Source organism: Cajanus cajan, chromosome 7, assembly GCF_000230855.2.
Source record: "Cajanus cajan strain Asha chromosome 7, NIPB_CcT2T_4, whole genome shotgun sequence".
In the NCBI taxonomy this organism is placed as follows: domain Eukaryota; kingdom Viridiplantae; phylum Streptophyta; class Magnoliopsida; order Fabales; family Fabaceae; genus Cajanus; species Cajanus cajan.
The window spans coordinates 54,781,632-54,794,828 of NC_138523.1; the positions used below are offsets into that span (position 1 = coordinate 54,781,632).

Sequence of the window (13,197 nt, forward strand, 5' to 3'; positions counted from 1 at the left end):
GAACACCCGCGAGAGGAAAGGGGAAAGGAAGCCCCAACCACCACAAAATTGGGTAAGTTGCCATTGTTTCCAAAGACATTCCAAGACTAGGGTCAGAGCCAAAAGGGCCTCAAAGTTGCTTGGCAACACGCTCTATGCTGACTGCTGAGTGGCACCTCACCTATGGAATCAAACGTCACATTTCTCCATATAAAATATCTACTCATAAGATGGCAAATCTAAGAAAGACAAAAATAAATTTTATTAATGGATTCATTCCCGTGCCCAAAAATGAGACACTTGTCTTCATTATTAAAGGGGTTATAAATTATAACTTCTAAGCCATGACATTAAACGTCCAGTTTACTATTACTTCTCTTCCAAACATTCTTCGTCCAATAATTGAATAAGAAAAATACAATACAAATAACATAGTATACTATATAACAAGGCCTTTATCTTTTTTTCTCCTTCTTTAACTGCTTTTGCTTTAATTGGAAGACCAAATAACTGGAAGAGAAGAAGACAGGTATAGGAATAGGAGAATACTGAACAGAGGTAGATCTCACATAACAGTACACATCCCCTCTTCACTTTGTTGACTAAGGGCAGCTTTGGTGAGCTGACCGGGTCGTTTTATGCAGAAGCCTTAAAGCAAAAAACTACCTGCCCGTTGCCCCCCTTGTCTTGAGCTAAGGTTGTCACTAAAAAATGTTATTTAATACTAAAAAGCTCTTCTATGCTCTTTTTTACTGCACTTTATTCTGTTCAAATTCGATACTTTGTTTTGTTTCCTGCGGTTGCAGAGAACGAGGAGCCTCTCCCTTTCTCTCTCTATCTCTGTGCTTGCTGCATTGTCTTGTTCTACTACTTCAGAATCTCTTCTCACTTCCACGCATTAAAGTGTTGTCTCTCTCTTGAGTTGGTGGCGCTTTCTTTCATATTTATGGGACTTTGCTTCCATGTTCTCAGAAGAGGAAAACTATGAAAATACATAAGCCATTTTGCTCTCTCATTTGTTGAGTAATTTAGCTCTTTTCTCTGGAATTGAGAACCAGGACAACAAATGAGCCTGGTCTTGTTTCTGAGATCTGAAGATAGCTAGAGTGTAGACTGTAGAGGTTCGAGAAGGAGCCTCCAAAGCAATAATATTTTGCTCTTTTAGTTCTAATAAGTTTTGGATATATAGGCATACTTCTAAGACACAGAAATATCAGAGAGCTTGAGGAACTCTGTGAAGTGAAAGTGTGCAAAAATGAGAGATGAGAATTTCAAGAAAAGCAAGGTTTTGCCAATCTCCTCGAACATAAAGATGAATTCTATTTTTGTTTTGGATTTTTTCCTTATGCTTTTTTCCCCAGGGGAATGAAATTCAACATTTTGAGTGTGTTGGTGTTTGCATATTGCAAGTTGTTGATTGTTTTGTCTATCTGTTGCCTGATGAAGCTCTCATGGTCAAAGAAAATGGTCAGAAAGTTCTTTAATATCAAAAGCAAGACTGAGGATTCTCAAGCAGATGTTGCTTATGGAGGTTGGTATCTTGGTTTTCTCCAAAATTCACTCTCTACTAGTGATCAGTTTCTACGGGAGCAACAGCCCTAGAATTAAATAACGAGAGATTGTGATGATAGCACTGTCTAGTTTGAGTCCTTGAACAATTTCTCAGGTTCTAGTTGTGTACCGAGAAAAACCGAAAATTGAAGCCTAGGATCAATCTTTATGTTCTGTCTGATTTTGTTGTTGTCTAATGCAAAAGATTAAGCTATGCCAAACACTCAATTAGCTTTCCCTGAAGCATAGATTGACTTTATCCGAATTTTTATGTTCTCACCGATTCTGTTTCTTGTTACAATTTCTTGCCATCCAAACAAAGTGCAAGCAACATACTTTAAACTTTGAAATATATGTCCATCAAATTCAATTCTGTTTGTATTATTTTTTTGTTCCTGATATAAAGTCAGTTACTATACTCTCTTTTTGTAAATTTGATGCATCAACTCTGACTTCCTTCTTCAGGAGGTGACGTGGAATACAGAAGTAGGAATAGCTTCTCTGAGAGAGAGCCATGCACAATAAAGAAGAGTAAAACAGGTATAGAAGTACCCCCGTTCCATTCTTGAACCATGCTCATTTAAAACTCTTGATGTTACATACAAATGCTGACTGTTGTACACAAAAAATGAACAGAGAAGTTTAGCAGGAGCACAGATCAGGTCAGGCGAGCACGAATGAATCTTGACCATCCTCGAATTATAGATGTGCAGAATCATAGGTGTGTTGGTTCTCTGATTTTACCTTTTCATGGAAAAAAAAGGCCTTGTTCAATTTTTCATTAGTGTCTTTCTTTTCTCTGTAAGCAGCATTTTTGTAGCTACATGGAATGTAGCCGGAAGATCCCCACCAAGTAATTTGAATTTAGATGACTGGCTTCATTCTTCGCCACCAGCTGATATTTATGTTCTTGGGTAGGAATCGGTACTTGTCAACATTTTCTTCAATCAAAAGTAGCATTAACTGTTACCAATGACATATTTCTACTTGTCTCTTTCAGATTTCAAGAGATAGTTCCCTTGAATGCTGGTAATATCTTAGGGGCAGAAGACAATGGCCCTGCCAAAAAATGGTTGGCTCTCATCAGAAAGACTTTAAACAATCTTCCTGGCACCAGTGGAAGTAGTGGATGTTATACACCATCTCCCATTCCTCAGCCAGTGGTAGAGCTGAATGCAGATTTTGAGGGATCTACTAGGCAGAAGAACTCATCTTTCTTCCATAGGCGATCATTCCAGACAACTTCTAGTGGTTGGGGAATGGACAATGATCCTTCAGTTGTACAGCCGCAGCTAGATCGAAGATACAGTGTCTGTGATAGAGTGATTTTTGGTCACAGGCCAAGTGACTTTGATCCCAGTTTCAGATGGGGTTATAGACCTAGTGACTATTCCAGGGCAAGTGACTTCTCAAGACCAAGTGACTACTCAAGACCAAGTGACTACTCAAGATGGGGTTCGTCTGTTGATGATAATGGCCTTGGAGATTCACCAAGCACAGTCTTATTTTCACCAATGTCTTATGGTGGAGGTGGACTTGCTTTAAATGAAGATGGATATGCCATGCCAGGACACTCAAGGTACTGCCTTGTTGCTAGTAAGCAAATGGTGGGAATATATCTAACCATATGGGTGAGAAGTGAACTGAAAGATCATGTTCAAAATATGAAAGTGTCTTGTGTTGGCAGAGGATTGATGGGCTATCTCGGAAATAAGGTGAATTTTAAGTTAGCTATATTCCCAATTTTTGTTCTTCCTTTGATTATGTCATGGCAAACATGATGGTTACTTGAAGTTGGTTTAAATAGAAGAGTTATTTTGGCTTTTATTTGCAGGGATCCATCTCAATTAGTATGTCTGTGCATGAAACAAGCTTTTGCTTTATCTGTAGCCATCTAACCTCAGGACAGAAAGAGGGTGATGAAATAAGAAGAAATTCTGATGTGATGGAGATTCTTAAGAAAACGAGGTTTCCTCGTGTTCCTGGTGTGGACAATGAGAAGTCTCCACAGACAATCCTCGAGCATGAGTAAGGATCTCCTCGCATCATCTAAAAATTATTATTTTAAAAAATGTCACCAATTTAAGACCCCTTTGCTAATATATCACATCTCCTAGTGTAGTGTCCTAAGTTAAATGCATTATGATTGTTTTTTCTTTCCATTTAACTAAACTTATGCATTTCCTCATTTTGAATTCATTAATGTAGTCGAATTATATGGCTTGGAGATTTGAATTACCGGATTGCCCTCTCCTACCGTTCTGCTAAGGCACTTGTTGAGATGCAAAACTGGAGAGCATTGCTAGAGAATGATCAAGTACGTCAGTTCAACCTCTTAAATAACTTCATGTTCATTTCTTAACCTAAGTGTATTATTAATATTAGTGTACAACATGCATAATGAGTCTCAATTATTGACATTGGTGGCAGTTGAGAATAGAACAAAAAAGAGGCCGTGTGTTTGTAGGATGGAATGAAGGGAAGATATATTTTCCTCCAACATACAAATATTCAACTAATTCAGATAGATATGCTGGGGACGACATGCACCCCAAAGAGAAAAGGAGAACTCCTGCATGGTAAGATTTAAATGATATGAAGGCAAAATATTAGATGATCTAAAATGAAGCCTAACGTATGATTTATAGTTTATGAATAATGATGTACTTTTGTTAACATCATTTATAGGTGTGACCGTATTTTGTGGTTTGGAGAAGGTCTGCATCAGTTATCATATGTCCGCGGCGAATCAAAGTTTTCAGACCACAGACCTGTTTATGGCATATTTTGGGCTGAGGTTGAGTCAGCTCATGGCAGATTGAAGAAAACTATGAGTTGTTCTCGTTCCAGAATTGAGGTGGAGGAACTTCTGCCATATTCCGGTGGATACACTGAACTAAGCTTTTTCTAAAGGAAGGTTGGATATGAGACGTGTCCATCTGCATTCAGGTACACTATTTATTCCTCATGCACTACCACAATCATGCTTGTGAGACAGTGGAACTTAGGCTCCTGAGTGATTTGTTTTCTTTTCTTTTTAAGCTCATACAAAAAGAAAAAACTAAAAAACACGTGCAGGGCTCTAAGCAAACCTGACCATGCCCCATTGCCCCAAAGAGGGCCCTAACTATTTTCTTATTTTCTTCTTGGATAGACCAAAATCCAAAAGTACTAGATTTTGAAGCTGTAAATGATTTACATGGAGTTGTACATAATAGAGTGGATCCTGCTAGTGCAATCAAAACATAGAGTCTAAAAGAATATACTAAAATGATGTTGGGCATTAGGTGGATCATGCTTTACTAGATATACAAAATGATTTCATGAATTGGGAAGTCAATATCAACAGAATATGTTCACAGAATAGTCTGAAAAGTCTATATCTCAATCTTTTCTGCTTTGAAGTCCTTTTGTTCTTTTCTTATTGTCAATACAATTATTCTTTTCCCCTGAATTAGAAATCTTACACGCATCTATTACTGTTCAGCAATTGGTCCCCCATTACCAAGCTGGAATAACTTTGAAGAAAACTCATTCATGGAGGGAGATAGGGACAACCCATTTCCCACATACCGAAAAAGGTTGGTTTTTTTTCTCTTCTCTTTCATGCTTTTCTTTGTTCTGCTTTTGACCTGCTTCTTTGTCTAATTTTACCTTTACTTTATCCTTGTCAGTTTATAATCTGTAGTTTTTGGCTACAGTCATGCTTTGCCTAACACATGATCAGTACAGTACATCATCATCATCATCATCTTGGTAGCTACTCACACACCAGCTTCAGTAATGTGCATAGTTTGATACCCAACTAACAAACACTAAACCTTCCAGCGTCTCAGCCCATTTTTATCATCAATAGTCCTTCACAGTCTTCAGGTACTGCATAGTGGTTATTAATTGATTTAATTCTACTTAATTTTTATATGGATTAACACCAATTACATGCTTACTAATAATTTAATAGGCATGTAGATCAGTGTTAATTCATATAAAGCCATGCTTATTAATAATTTCCAATGTACATGTTTATTATTAATATTCTTATTAATAATGATCGATGTTTTCTCCTTGTGCAGGAAGTTGATTTTTTTATTCAAGATTTTTTAATTGTTTTTTCGAGAATATTTATGATGATTGAATGAAGGTGAAAGCTTGTCAGAATAATCACCTGGGCACTAGCATTTTTTTTAATGCGAAGAAAATCAGAGTTTTTTTTTTTCTTCTTTTTTCTGTATCATGTGAAAATGAGTTTTAAAGTGTAGTGGTTGCCACTTGCCACAGTAATTGAGAAAAAATATGAACAAACATAAAAGATTGATTTTCATGATACAACCCCAGAGCCTCTCTTAGTGAGTCCATGATTAAAATTTTACTGATAAAGGTGGGTTTGACATCAAATTTAAATAGCACACTACACCATTCCTGTGGCTCGTCTTTTCATTGATGAGGAACAGTATTTAAGTACAAAATAAAGACTAAAGAGTGTTTGCGGGGTTTGGCAGGAATATTGGGGGTTCTAATCCGGGGTCCTCCTCCAAGATGCTATTTACATGCCTATCAATTGCTGTTTACTTTTGACTTGGTGGACTTTAGCTACTTTACCTTGTGCATGTTTTTATGTGTATCCATTTAGGATCACTAACAAAAGTTGAAATAACAAAAACCAGGGTGTTGGTTTTGCAGAAAAAGACTAACGCTAAATCGTTTATTGTGTAATAATGCCGTTTAAAAGGAAGTGTAAATTTTGTGGCTGATCGTTGCGCATGTCCACGATTAAAATTTTGGTGTCTGACTCATTCCTTTATGAGATCTCAACGGTTGAACGTCTTTGTCCCTGTGGCTGTTGGAGAGTCACTTCATGGAGATGTAACTCATGCACATATACTTGTTAGAGAAATTTTATAGTACTGTATAAGTCTCAATGCCCAGCGAGAAAGAAGTCTCCAGGAGTATACTAATGCTCCGCTATTGTAATAATAATAATACAAAAATGTGACAAGATTGTGCAAGCTGTAGCTTAGTACACGATTCTTTTCCCATCATGGGATGTGGAGAAAGTCAGCTGTACTGTTTGCTGTTACTAATCCTATTGATCTCATCAAGTTACATACAACAACGATTAGTGTGTTGGAAATTTGAAGATCCTAAATACGGGTCAATGATAAGGTTATAATAATGCATGTAACAAGAGAACAATTTTAACCTTACAAGCCTATTTCTAATATGGCATCAATTTATGTAAGTGATTATTAGGTGTTGTTAAATACATTAAGTCATTTACTACCTGATCGTTATTATATTATGTGTCATTTTACAAATGAACAATTCTTATTTTACAAAATAGTTTTGTAAAGATGAATAAACTTTAACTATATTCTGATAGTGTGTTTTATTTATAAGACACCTTAAATGTTGATACGCATTTGACCACAACAAGTAATAAGTACAATAATAAAATAATTAACTAAATAAATATTTTATTAAAAGGAAAAATATAGAGAAAATTATGTAGTTTAAATAGCTACCTCAATCTCTAACAATAGAGACTTAGTTACTTATAATTAAGGACTACACAATAAAATAGAGACCTTTGAACAATTTGTGATTACAAGAGTATTTCACAAGAACTCTCTCTAATACTTGTAGAATTATGCTAAGAAGAATTATGATAGGAATGATGTTAATGCAATACACAATAAAAGAGAGACCTTTTGAATGATAGGAATGCAATACAGAGACCTCCCTATCTTTATAACAATTCCGATGAACTTTTAGGTTTGATATGCTCGATCAGAGCGCTCATGTAGCACACTCTCAGTGAGCATGTGCGTGGTTTTAGGGTGTCTTTTGACTTTACTCACTAAAAGCAGTCTTATGGTAGCTCTGAGCAAATTTTGTTCGCTCAAAACGTCTAAATAGCTCACTTTGAGCAAGGGTATACTTCGAGGGATACTTTTTGACTTCACTCAATTAGAGTACTCTTGTGGTAGTTTTGAACGAATTTTTCTCATGTTCAAGTAACTCGCTTTAAGTGAGATGGTACATTCTTCTAGGGTTGTTCTCTAACTTGGTTCACTGTTGGTCGTAGGGGTGTAAGCGGGTTGGGTTTAGGGTTTAGATAAACCTATTACCCAACTCGATCAAAATTTAATGGGTTGGGTTAGGTTGAATTTGTGCAAAATTTTTTTAAAACTCAATCCAACCCAACCCAATCACAAACGGGTTGAGTTGGGTTTATCCGGTCAGAATAATTTTATTTACTTATTTTTTTGTAAAAATTTAAATATTTTAAAATAGATGTAATCATTTGATACATTGTTGCAAATTCTATGTTATCAACCTATAAAGAAAACAATGATGCAAATTAAATTCTAAAATAAATTTATTAATTTGTTACATTATTATCAACTCAACATTAATTAATATAAAATAAAATATACTATATTGTTATAATGCTATCAATCTAAAATGCAAAACTTATTATTAAGTAAGAGTGACAGTGAGTATTATCCTCAATAAATAATCATTCAAACATTATAATAATAATAATAATAATAATAATAATATATGATCAGGTTGGGTCGGGTCAATAATGGGTTGAAAATACAAAACCTGTTATTTGACCCAATAAAATTTGTTATCCGACCCGTACAGTATCGAGTTTTGATTGAGTTGGGTTGGATCTGATCCAAACATTGAAAAAATTCGATCCGAACTCATTGGGTTGGTTTGGGTCAGTTTGGATTTGCGTGTTATCCGTACCCACTTACATCCCTAGTTGGTCGCTTTGAGCGAATTTTCCTAAATTAGAGTAAGTCTTTTTTGTGACTTGGAGTGATGGTTCCCTTTGAGACATGTAATTTCTATATTATTTTCTCTTTGTTATATCTCAACAAAGAAAAATATTTAAAATACCTAATATTTAAACAATTAAATTATAAAATGAAATTAACTTTTGACTAAGTATTTTTGTGAAAAATAAGATTTAGAAATATAATATATATTAATAATTAATTAAATTAAATAACAATTATATATATATATTTAATAATTATCAAATGTCAATCCTAGCTTCAAGGGAGATTGACTTTTAACACGACGCATTTTTTATTCAAAACAATGATGTGTTTGAATACATGTATATTCAGTTAAATGCTAATGATCATAGACCTATGGATTTGGTGGAAGTGTTGAGTAAAAGCAAACATTCTTAGGTTTTGGATTTGAGTTGAAATCTCCAAACCATGGTTTGAGTAATGATTAGAACAGAAGAGACAAGCTTTTGTTCAAACCTTAATTTGATACTTAACTATAATTGCAAACACATTAAGAATGTGTTTGGACATAAAATTTAAATGAAATAATTTATTTTTTTGAAAATTTTTAAATATTTTGAGATGAAACGTTTTGTTTGAATGAAGAATCTATAAATAATTTGAAATTCAAGCATTATTAAAATTCCTTAAAATAGTAGAATTTTAATTTATCTCAAAAAAGTAAAATTTTGAAATTATTCATATTTTTTCTTTCTTATCTCACTTATATATCTTTTATCTTTCTCCTATATCTTAATTATTGAATATTTAAAAATATTATTAAAATTATTAAATATTTAAAAATATTATTAAAATTATTAAATATTTAAAAATATTATTAAAATTATTAAATATTTAAAAATATTTTTAAATTTATTAAATATTTAAACTAATATTTATTTTTATAAAATTTAATCTTAAAATCTCAATATATATATATATATATATATATAATTAATTTTATCCATAATAGAACTCAAATTATCATATCTAAATTAAAACTTAAAAATTTAAGAAATTTTTTTTTTGGTTCGTCCCTGGAGTATCCACCGCCGATATCAGTGACTAATCTCCTCGCTACGTTGGAGGCACCTCAAAGAGTGAGATATCTGGTCCCAAGATTTAATGGTGTGCTTGGATGAGGGATTCTACAAATTCAAAGAATTTTAAATTCTTGGTATTTGAATTACTTTGATTTCAATTTCTATCTTTCTTAAAATATTTTGTTTGGATAAGTCAATTCAAATTTATCAAATTTTAAATTGTTGGGTTTGATATGATAATTTGATTCCACCTTGATAAAATTAATTTTAAAAATATATTTATAAGTTGAAATTTTTAAATTATATTTTATAAAAATAAATATTAACTAATTTTTAAATATTTAATAATTTTAAAATTAATATTAGATAATATTTAATAATTTTAAAAATATTTTTGAATATTCAATAATTAAAAACATAAAGAGATAAGAGATAAAATAAAAATATATAAGTGAAATAAGAAAAAAAATATAAAAAATTTTAAATTCTTATTTTTTTTTTAGAATTTGAAATTCTACTATTTCAAGAAATTTCACAAATACTTGAATTTCAAATTCTTTATAAATTCTTTATCCAAACAAGATATTTCATCTCAAAAAATTTAAAATTATTTAAATAAATAAATTACTCCATTTAAATTTTCTATCCAATTCTCTATCCAATGTTTATTAGATTAACCAAGGAAACATGAAGCTCGGTGATAAATCAATCGGTGAGATTCTCACGTGCACAATGTTCAAGACACGTTAAGTATTGAGGCTCATACAAATGAACACTAATACAATTGTTTTGTATTCGTGACTCTGTTTAGCTTAAAATTTGGTTTCTGAAATATTGTGCTCATATCTCATGTTTCATAACATATCCCTTTAGCAAAATAGCTGAAGTGGTTATCTAGTAATATAATAGTGTGAGTAAAAAGAAAAAGAAAAAAAAAAGTTTCATGGGATTTTTCTTTTACGGTTCTCACAACTCATCAAATATGTTGTTTAAGAAGCACAACGGCATAATGGCAGAGGGTTGTCTCTACTAAGGTTTTACCTTGTTCCTTGTTTTGTTTGTATGCCAACTGGTCCCTGATTTTGGCCTTGCTAGTGGGGAACCACTTCAAAGGATTTCATCTTGGGAGTTCTGATAGAGATTTTGCACGCCATATGGAATTGTTAAAGCTCATTGCTGTCCTGTGACTTTTCTTCATGCTCCTCCACTGCTTCAACCAATGCCAATTTTGTTAGCTTCTGCCATCCAATTATCCCATGCTCTTTATATTACTACTTTTTACCTATTTTATGATTCCTATTACCTGTTTAGGACCACACCTTTTTTATCTGCAAAAATTCATCTTCTTGCCCCAGTTTGTGGCATAATTAACCACCAAGCTGACACCACCATTTTAAGTCTTTCATAATGGCTGAGAATCATGATTCCTCTCTGAATTCTGATGCAACTATTTCTAGAAATGATTGTTTATAACTCAACTCAGAGAATGTTTGCATTATCCCACACAAAACTACAATGTAAGCAGACAAGTATTCTGTAAAATGTTTCTTTGTGCTATTTAAAAATCATAGGAACTCTATCAGTAGGTTGTTGATGTTAAATTTCTTCTAGATAAATTGGAAGTTGGTTTCATGCTTTTTTATTTGACAAATTAATAGTAGGAGAAATGATTTGAACCCACTGTACCGAAATAGTTACCTTGAATGAATTAGTTGAATTACTCAAAAAGCATATAGTTAATTTGACGGATATGAAAAATTGACACGACTGGTTTGGTGTGATTACTTGGAGACTATATTGAAATTCTAAACAACTAATTTGAAATTAGAATTGAGATGATATCACTTTTGGGTTATACAAATTTAAACAAAGTAATCTTTTGATGTACTCAGGTTACTGCTAGATCAAATGTTTTACTATATGGAAGTACAAAATCCCCTTAAAATGCGAAATGAAGTTATCATCTTCCCGTACTATTCACTGTCTCTGCTCATGTATGTGTATTGTCTCTGTAATGCATCGTCCAGCCCCCATTTAATAAGCAAGATAATGTTGCAAGAAGTAAATTTGAACAGAAAAATGTAGTTACACCTTACTTTTGAGTATCTGGATGGAAGGAAGAGAGAGATAGAGAAAAAAAAAATATAATAAACAATGTGATGAAAAAATGAAGAGGAAAAAAAAGGACGAAAGTAAGATAGAAGAAAGTTTAAGTGTGTGAATATAATTACTCATTTGAATGTGCCAGTGGGTTTGCATCAAAACAAAATTTGATTAATTGAAAATTGAAAGAATTTGGTGCTTGATGCTATAACAATTTTAAAAAAATGATTTCAAATATTTGGTGTTTGATACTATCACATCTACTGTAATTTGAAATGAATTTGAAGCTTTTTTAAAAATAAAAAAAAACAAAAGCATTGTTATTGCATTCACATTGATTTTTTTTTTAATTTATCAGATTCTCCGCAATATAAAAAAAAATTATATGCATTGTACTCGATTAACTGACATATAGCCCCTTGATACCTACCATAATTTGAAGATATATATGTATAAGAAAAATTACTGGTTTATAATTAGCATATGAACCTGTAGTCAACCATGGTTACTGGGTTCCACCTTGGTTGACATGTGATAATCTTCATGATACCACTCTGATTCATTATGATTTTCTGGGCAGCTCCAAGATAGTTGCATAATTAAAATTCGTGTGTCAGTTGGCACTTGGCATGGGTTCTTACTTTCATACTTTCATTGGGCTTCGTCTTCATCAATCCCAATCCCAACTCTCTCATGATGTCTATTTCCCTAATGAATCATTACATAACATTTTTATATACACACCAACAAAGATTAATTATTTTTTCATCATTCTTAATATATAATGGCCAAGTTTCTCTTGGAAATACCAACCAACATTCTTGATTCTTCCTATATTATTTTGTGATTTGTCTAATGCAAATATATACTCCTTTCAGTTTCATATATATAAGTAAAAAAAAAAACTTAATTCACACTAATTTACAAAATTATTTAATATCATTTAATTTTATGTGAAAAAAAAAGAAGAAGTCATTTTTCATTCAAACTTTATAACAATTAACAACTATATATAGAGATATTCATGGCATAGCTATAAAATATACATAAGAGTAAAGAGATCAATCCGATAAAGTTGGAGGTTGATTGAATCATTGGTTTGATAGGACTTGTAACATAATCCCACATCAACATTTGGGCTGAACCAACAAGGAAACAGTTGGGCTAGAAAATATAAATCCACAAAAAAAAAAAAAAATTGGTAGAACCAATGTTTGTTGTGTTTCTTTCTTTCTTTCTTCTTTTTTTTGACAGGAAGAACCAACGAGCCTATTGTCATTTTATTTTGTTTTTTTTAATGGAGATATGCTAACTTATTGCGTCATAAGGGTGAGTCAAACTTGCCCACTGTCAACGGGTCAGCATCACGCCACAGAAGCCAGCAAAACGCTATGTTATCAGTCCGTTTTAATTTTAAAACGATGAAAAAGATATTTTATTTTTTAACATTTATAACCTTCGGTTATTTTGGACCGTAAAATTAGAATTGTTAATTTATTACGTATTAGTATTTTTTTTTTCCCCGAATTTGATGTCAGATAAAGTATCCCTAGCTAGCAGTAAGTAGTAAATGTAGATGGATGAAAATGAGGAATACCATAATTTTTAATTTATATTTCTTCAAATTCATTTCATAACTTATAAGATTCGATGGATGAAAATAAAGTCTTCCATCAGATAATTATGAGTTTATAAAATATCAATATTAT

General features: G+C 32.4%; 1 protein-coding gene across 2 annotated transcripts; it reads left to right on the forward strand.

Moving 5' to 3' along the window:
* Positions 1 to 404: 404 nt before the first annotated feature.
* LOC109791955 (type IV inositol polyphosphate 5-phosphatase 7) lies at positions 405 to 6,644 on the forward strand. Of its 2 annotated transcripts, XM_020351333.3 has the most exons (14): positions 405 to 676; positions 786 to 1,264; positions 1,341 to 1,510; positions 1,996 to 2,070; positions 2,167 to 2,251; positions 2,340 to 2,444; positions 2,531 to 3,245; positions 3,365 to 3,558; positions 3,739 to 3,847; positions 3,961 to 4,109; positions 4,219 to 4,479; positions 5,018 to 5,111; positions 5,205 to 5,403; positions 5,604 to 6,644. In XM_020351333.3, the coding sequence occupies exons 2-11, from the start codon at positions 1,242 to 1,244 to the stop codon at positions 4,439 to 4,441; spliced, it is 1,848 nt and encodes a 615-aa protein (XP_020206922.1). In that variant the 5' UTR covers positions 405 to 676; positions 786 to 1,241; the 3' UTR covers positions 4,442 to 4,479; positions 5,018 to 5,111; positions 5,205 to 5,403; positions 5,604 to 6,644. The 2 variants fall into 2 exon arrangements, with proteins under 2 accessions (XP_020206922.1, XP_020206934.1); XM_020351345.3 differs by lacking the exon at positions 405 to 676 and having other exon boundaries at positions 717 to 1,264; positions 1,426 to 1,510.
* The last annotated feature ends 6,553 nt before the right edge of the window (positions 6,645 to 13,197 follow it).

Excerpts from the sequence above, each read along its gene's own strand:
- LOC109791955 (XM_020351333.3), top strand. The coding sequence starts at position 1,242 with ATGAGAATTTCAAGAAAAGCAAG. Across the intron at positions 1,265-1,340 it reads AGAATTTCAAGAAAAGCAAG|GGGAATGAAATTCAACATTT; the intron begins GTTTTGCCAATC and ends TTTTTTCCCCAG. Across the intron at positions 2,071-2,166 it reads AATAAAGAAGAGTAAAACAG|AGAAGTTTAGCAGGAGCACA; the intron begins GTATAGAAGTAC and ends AAAAATGAACAG.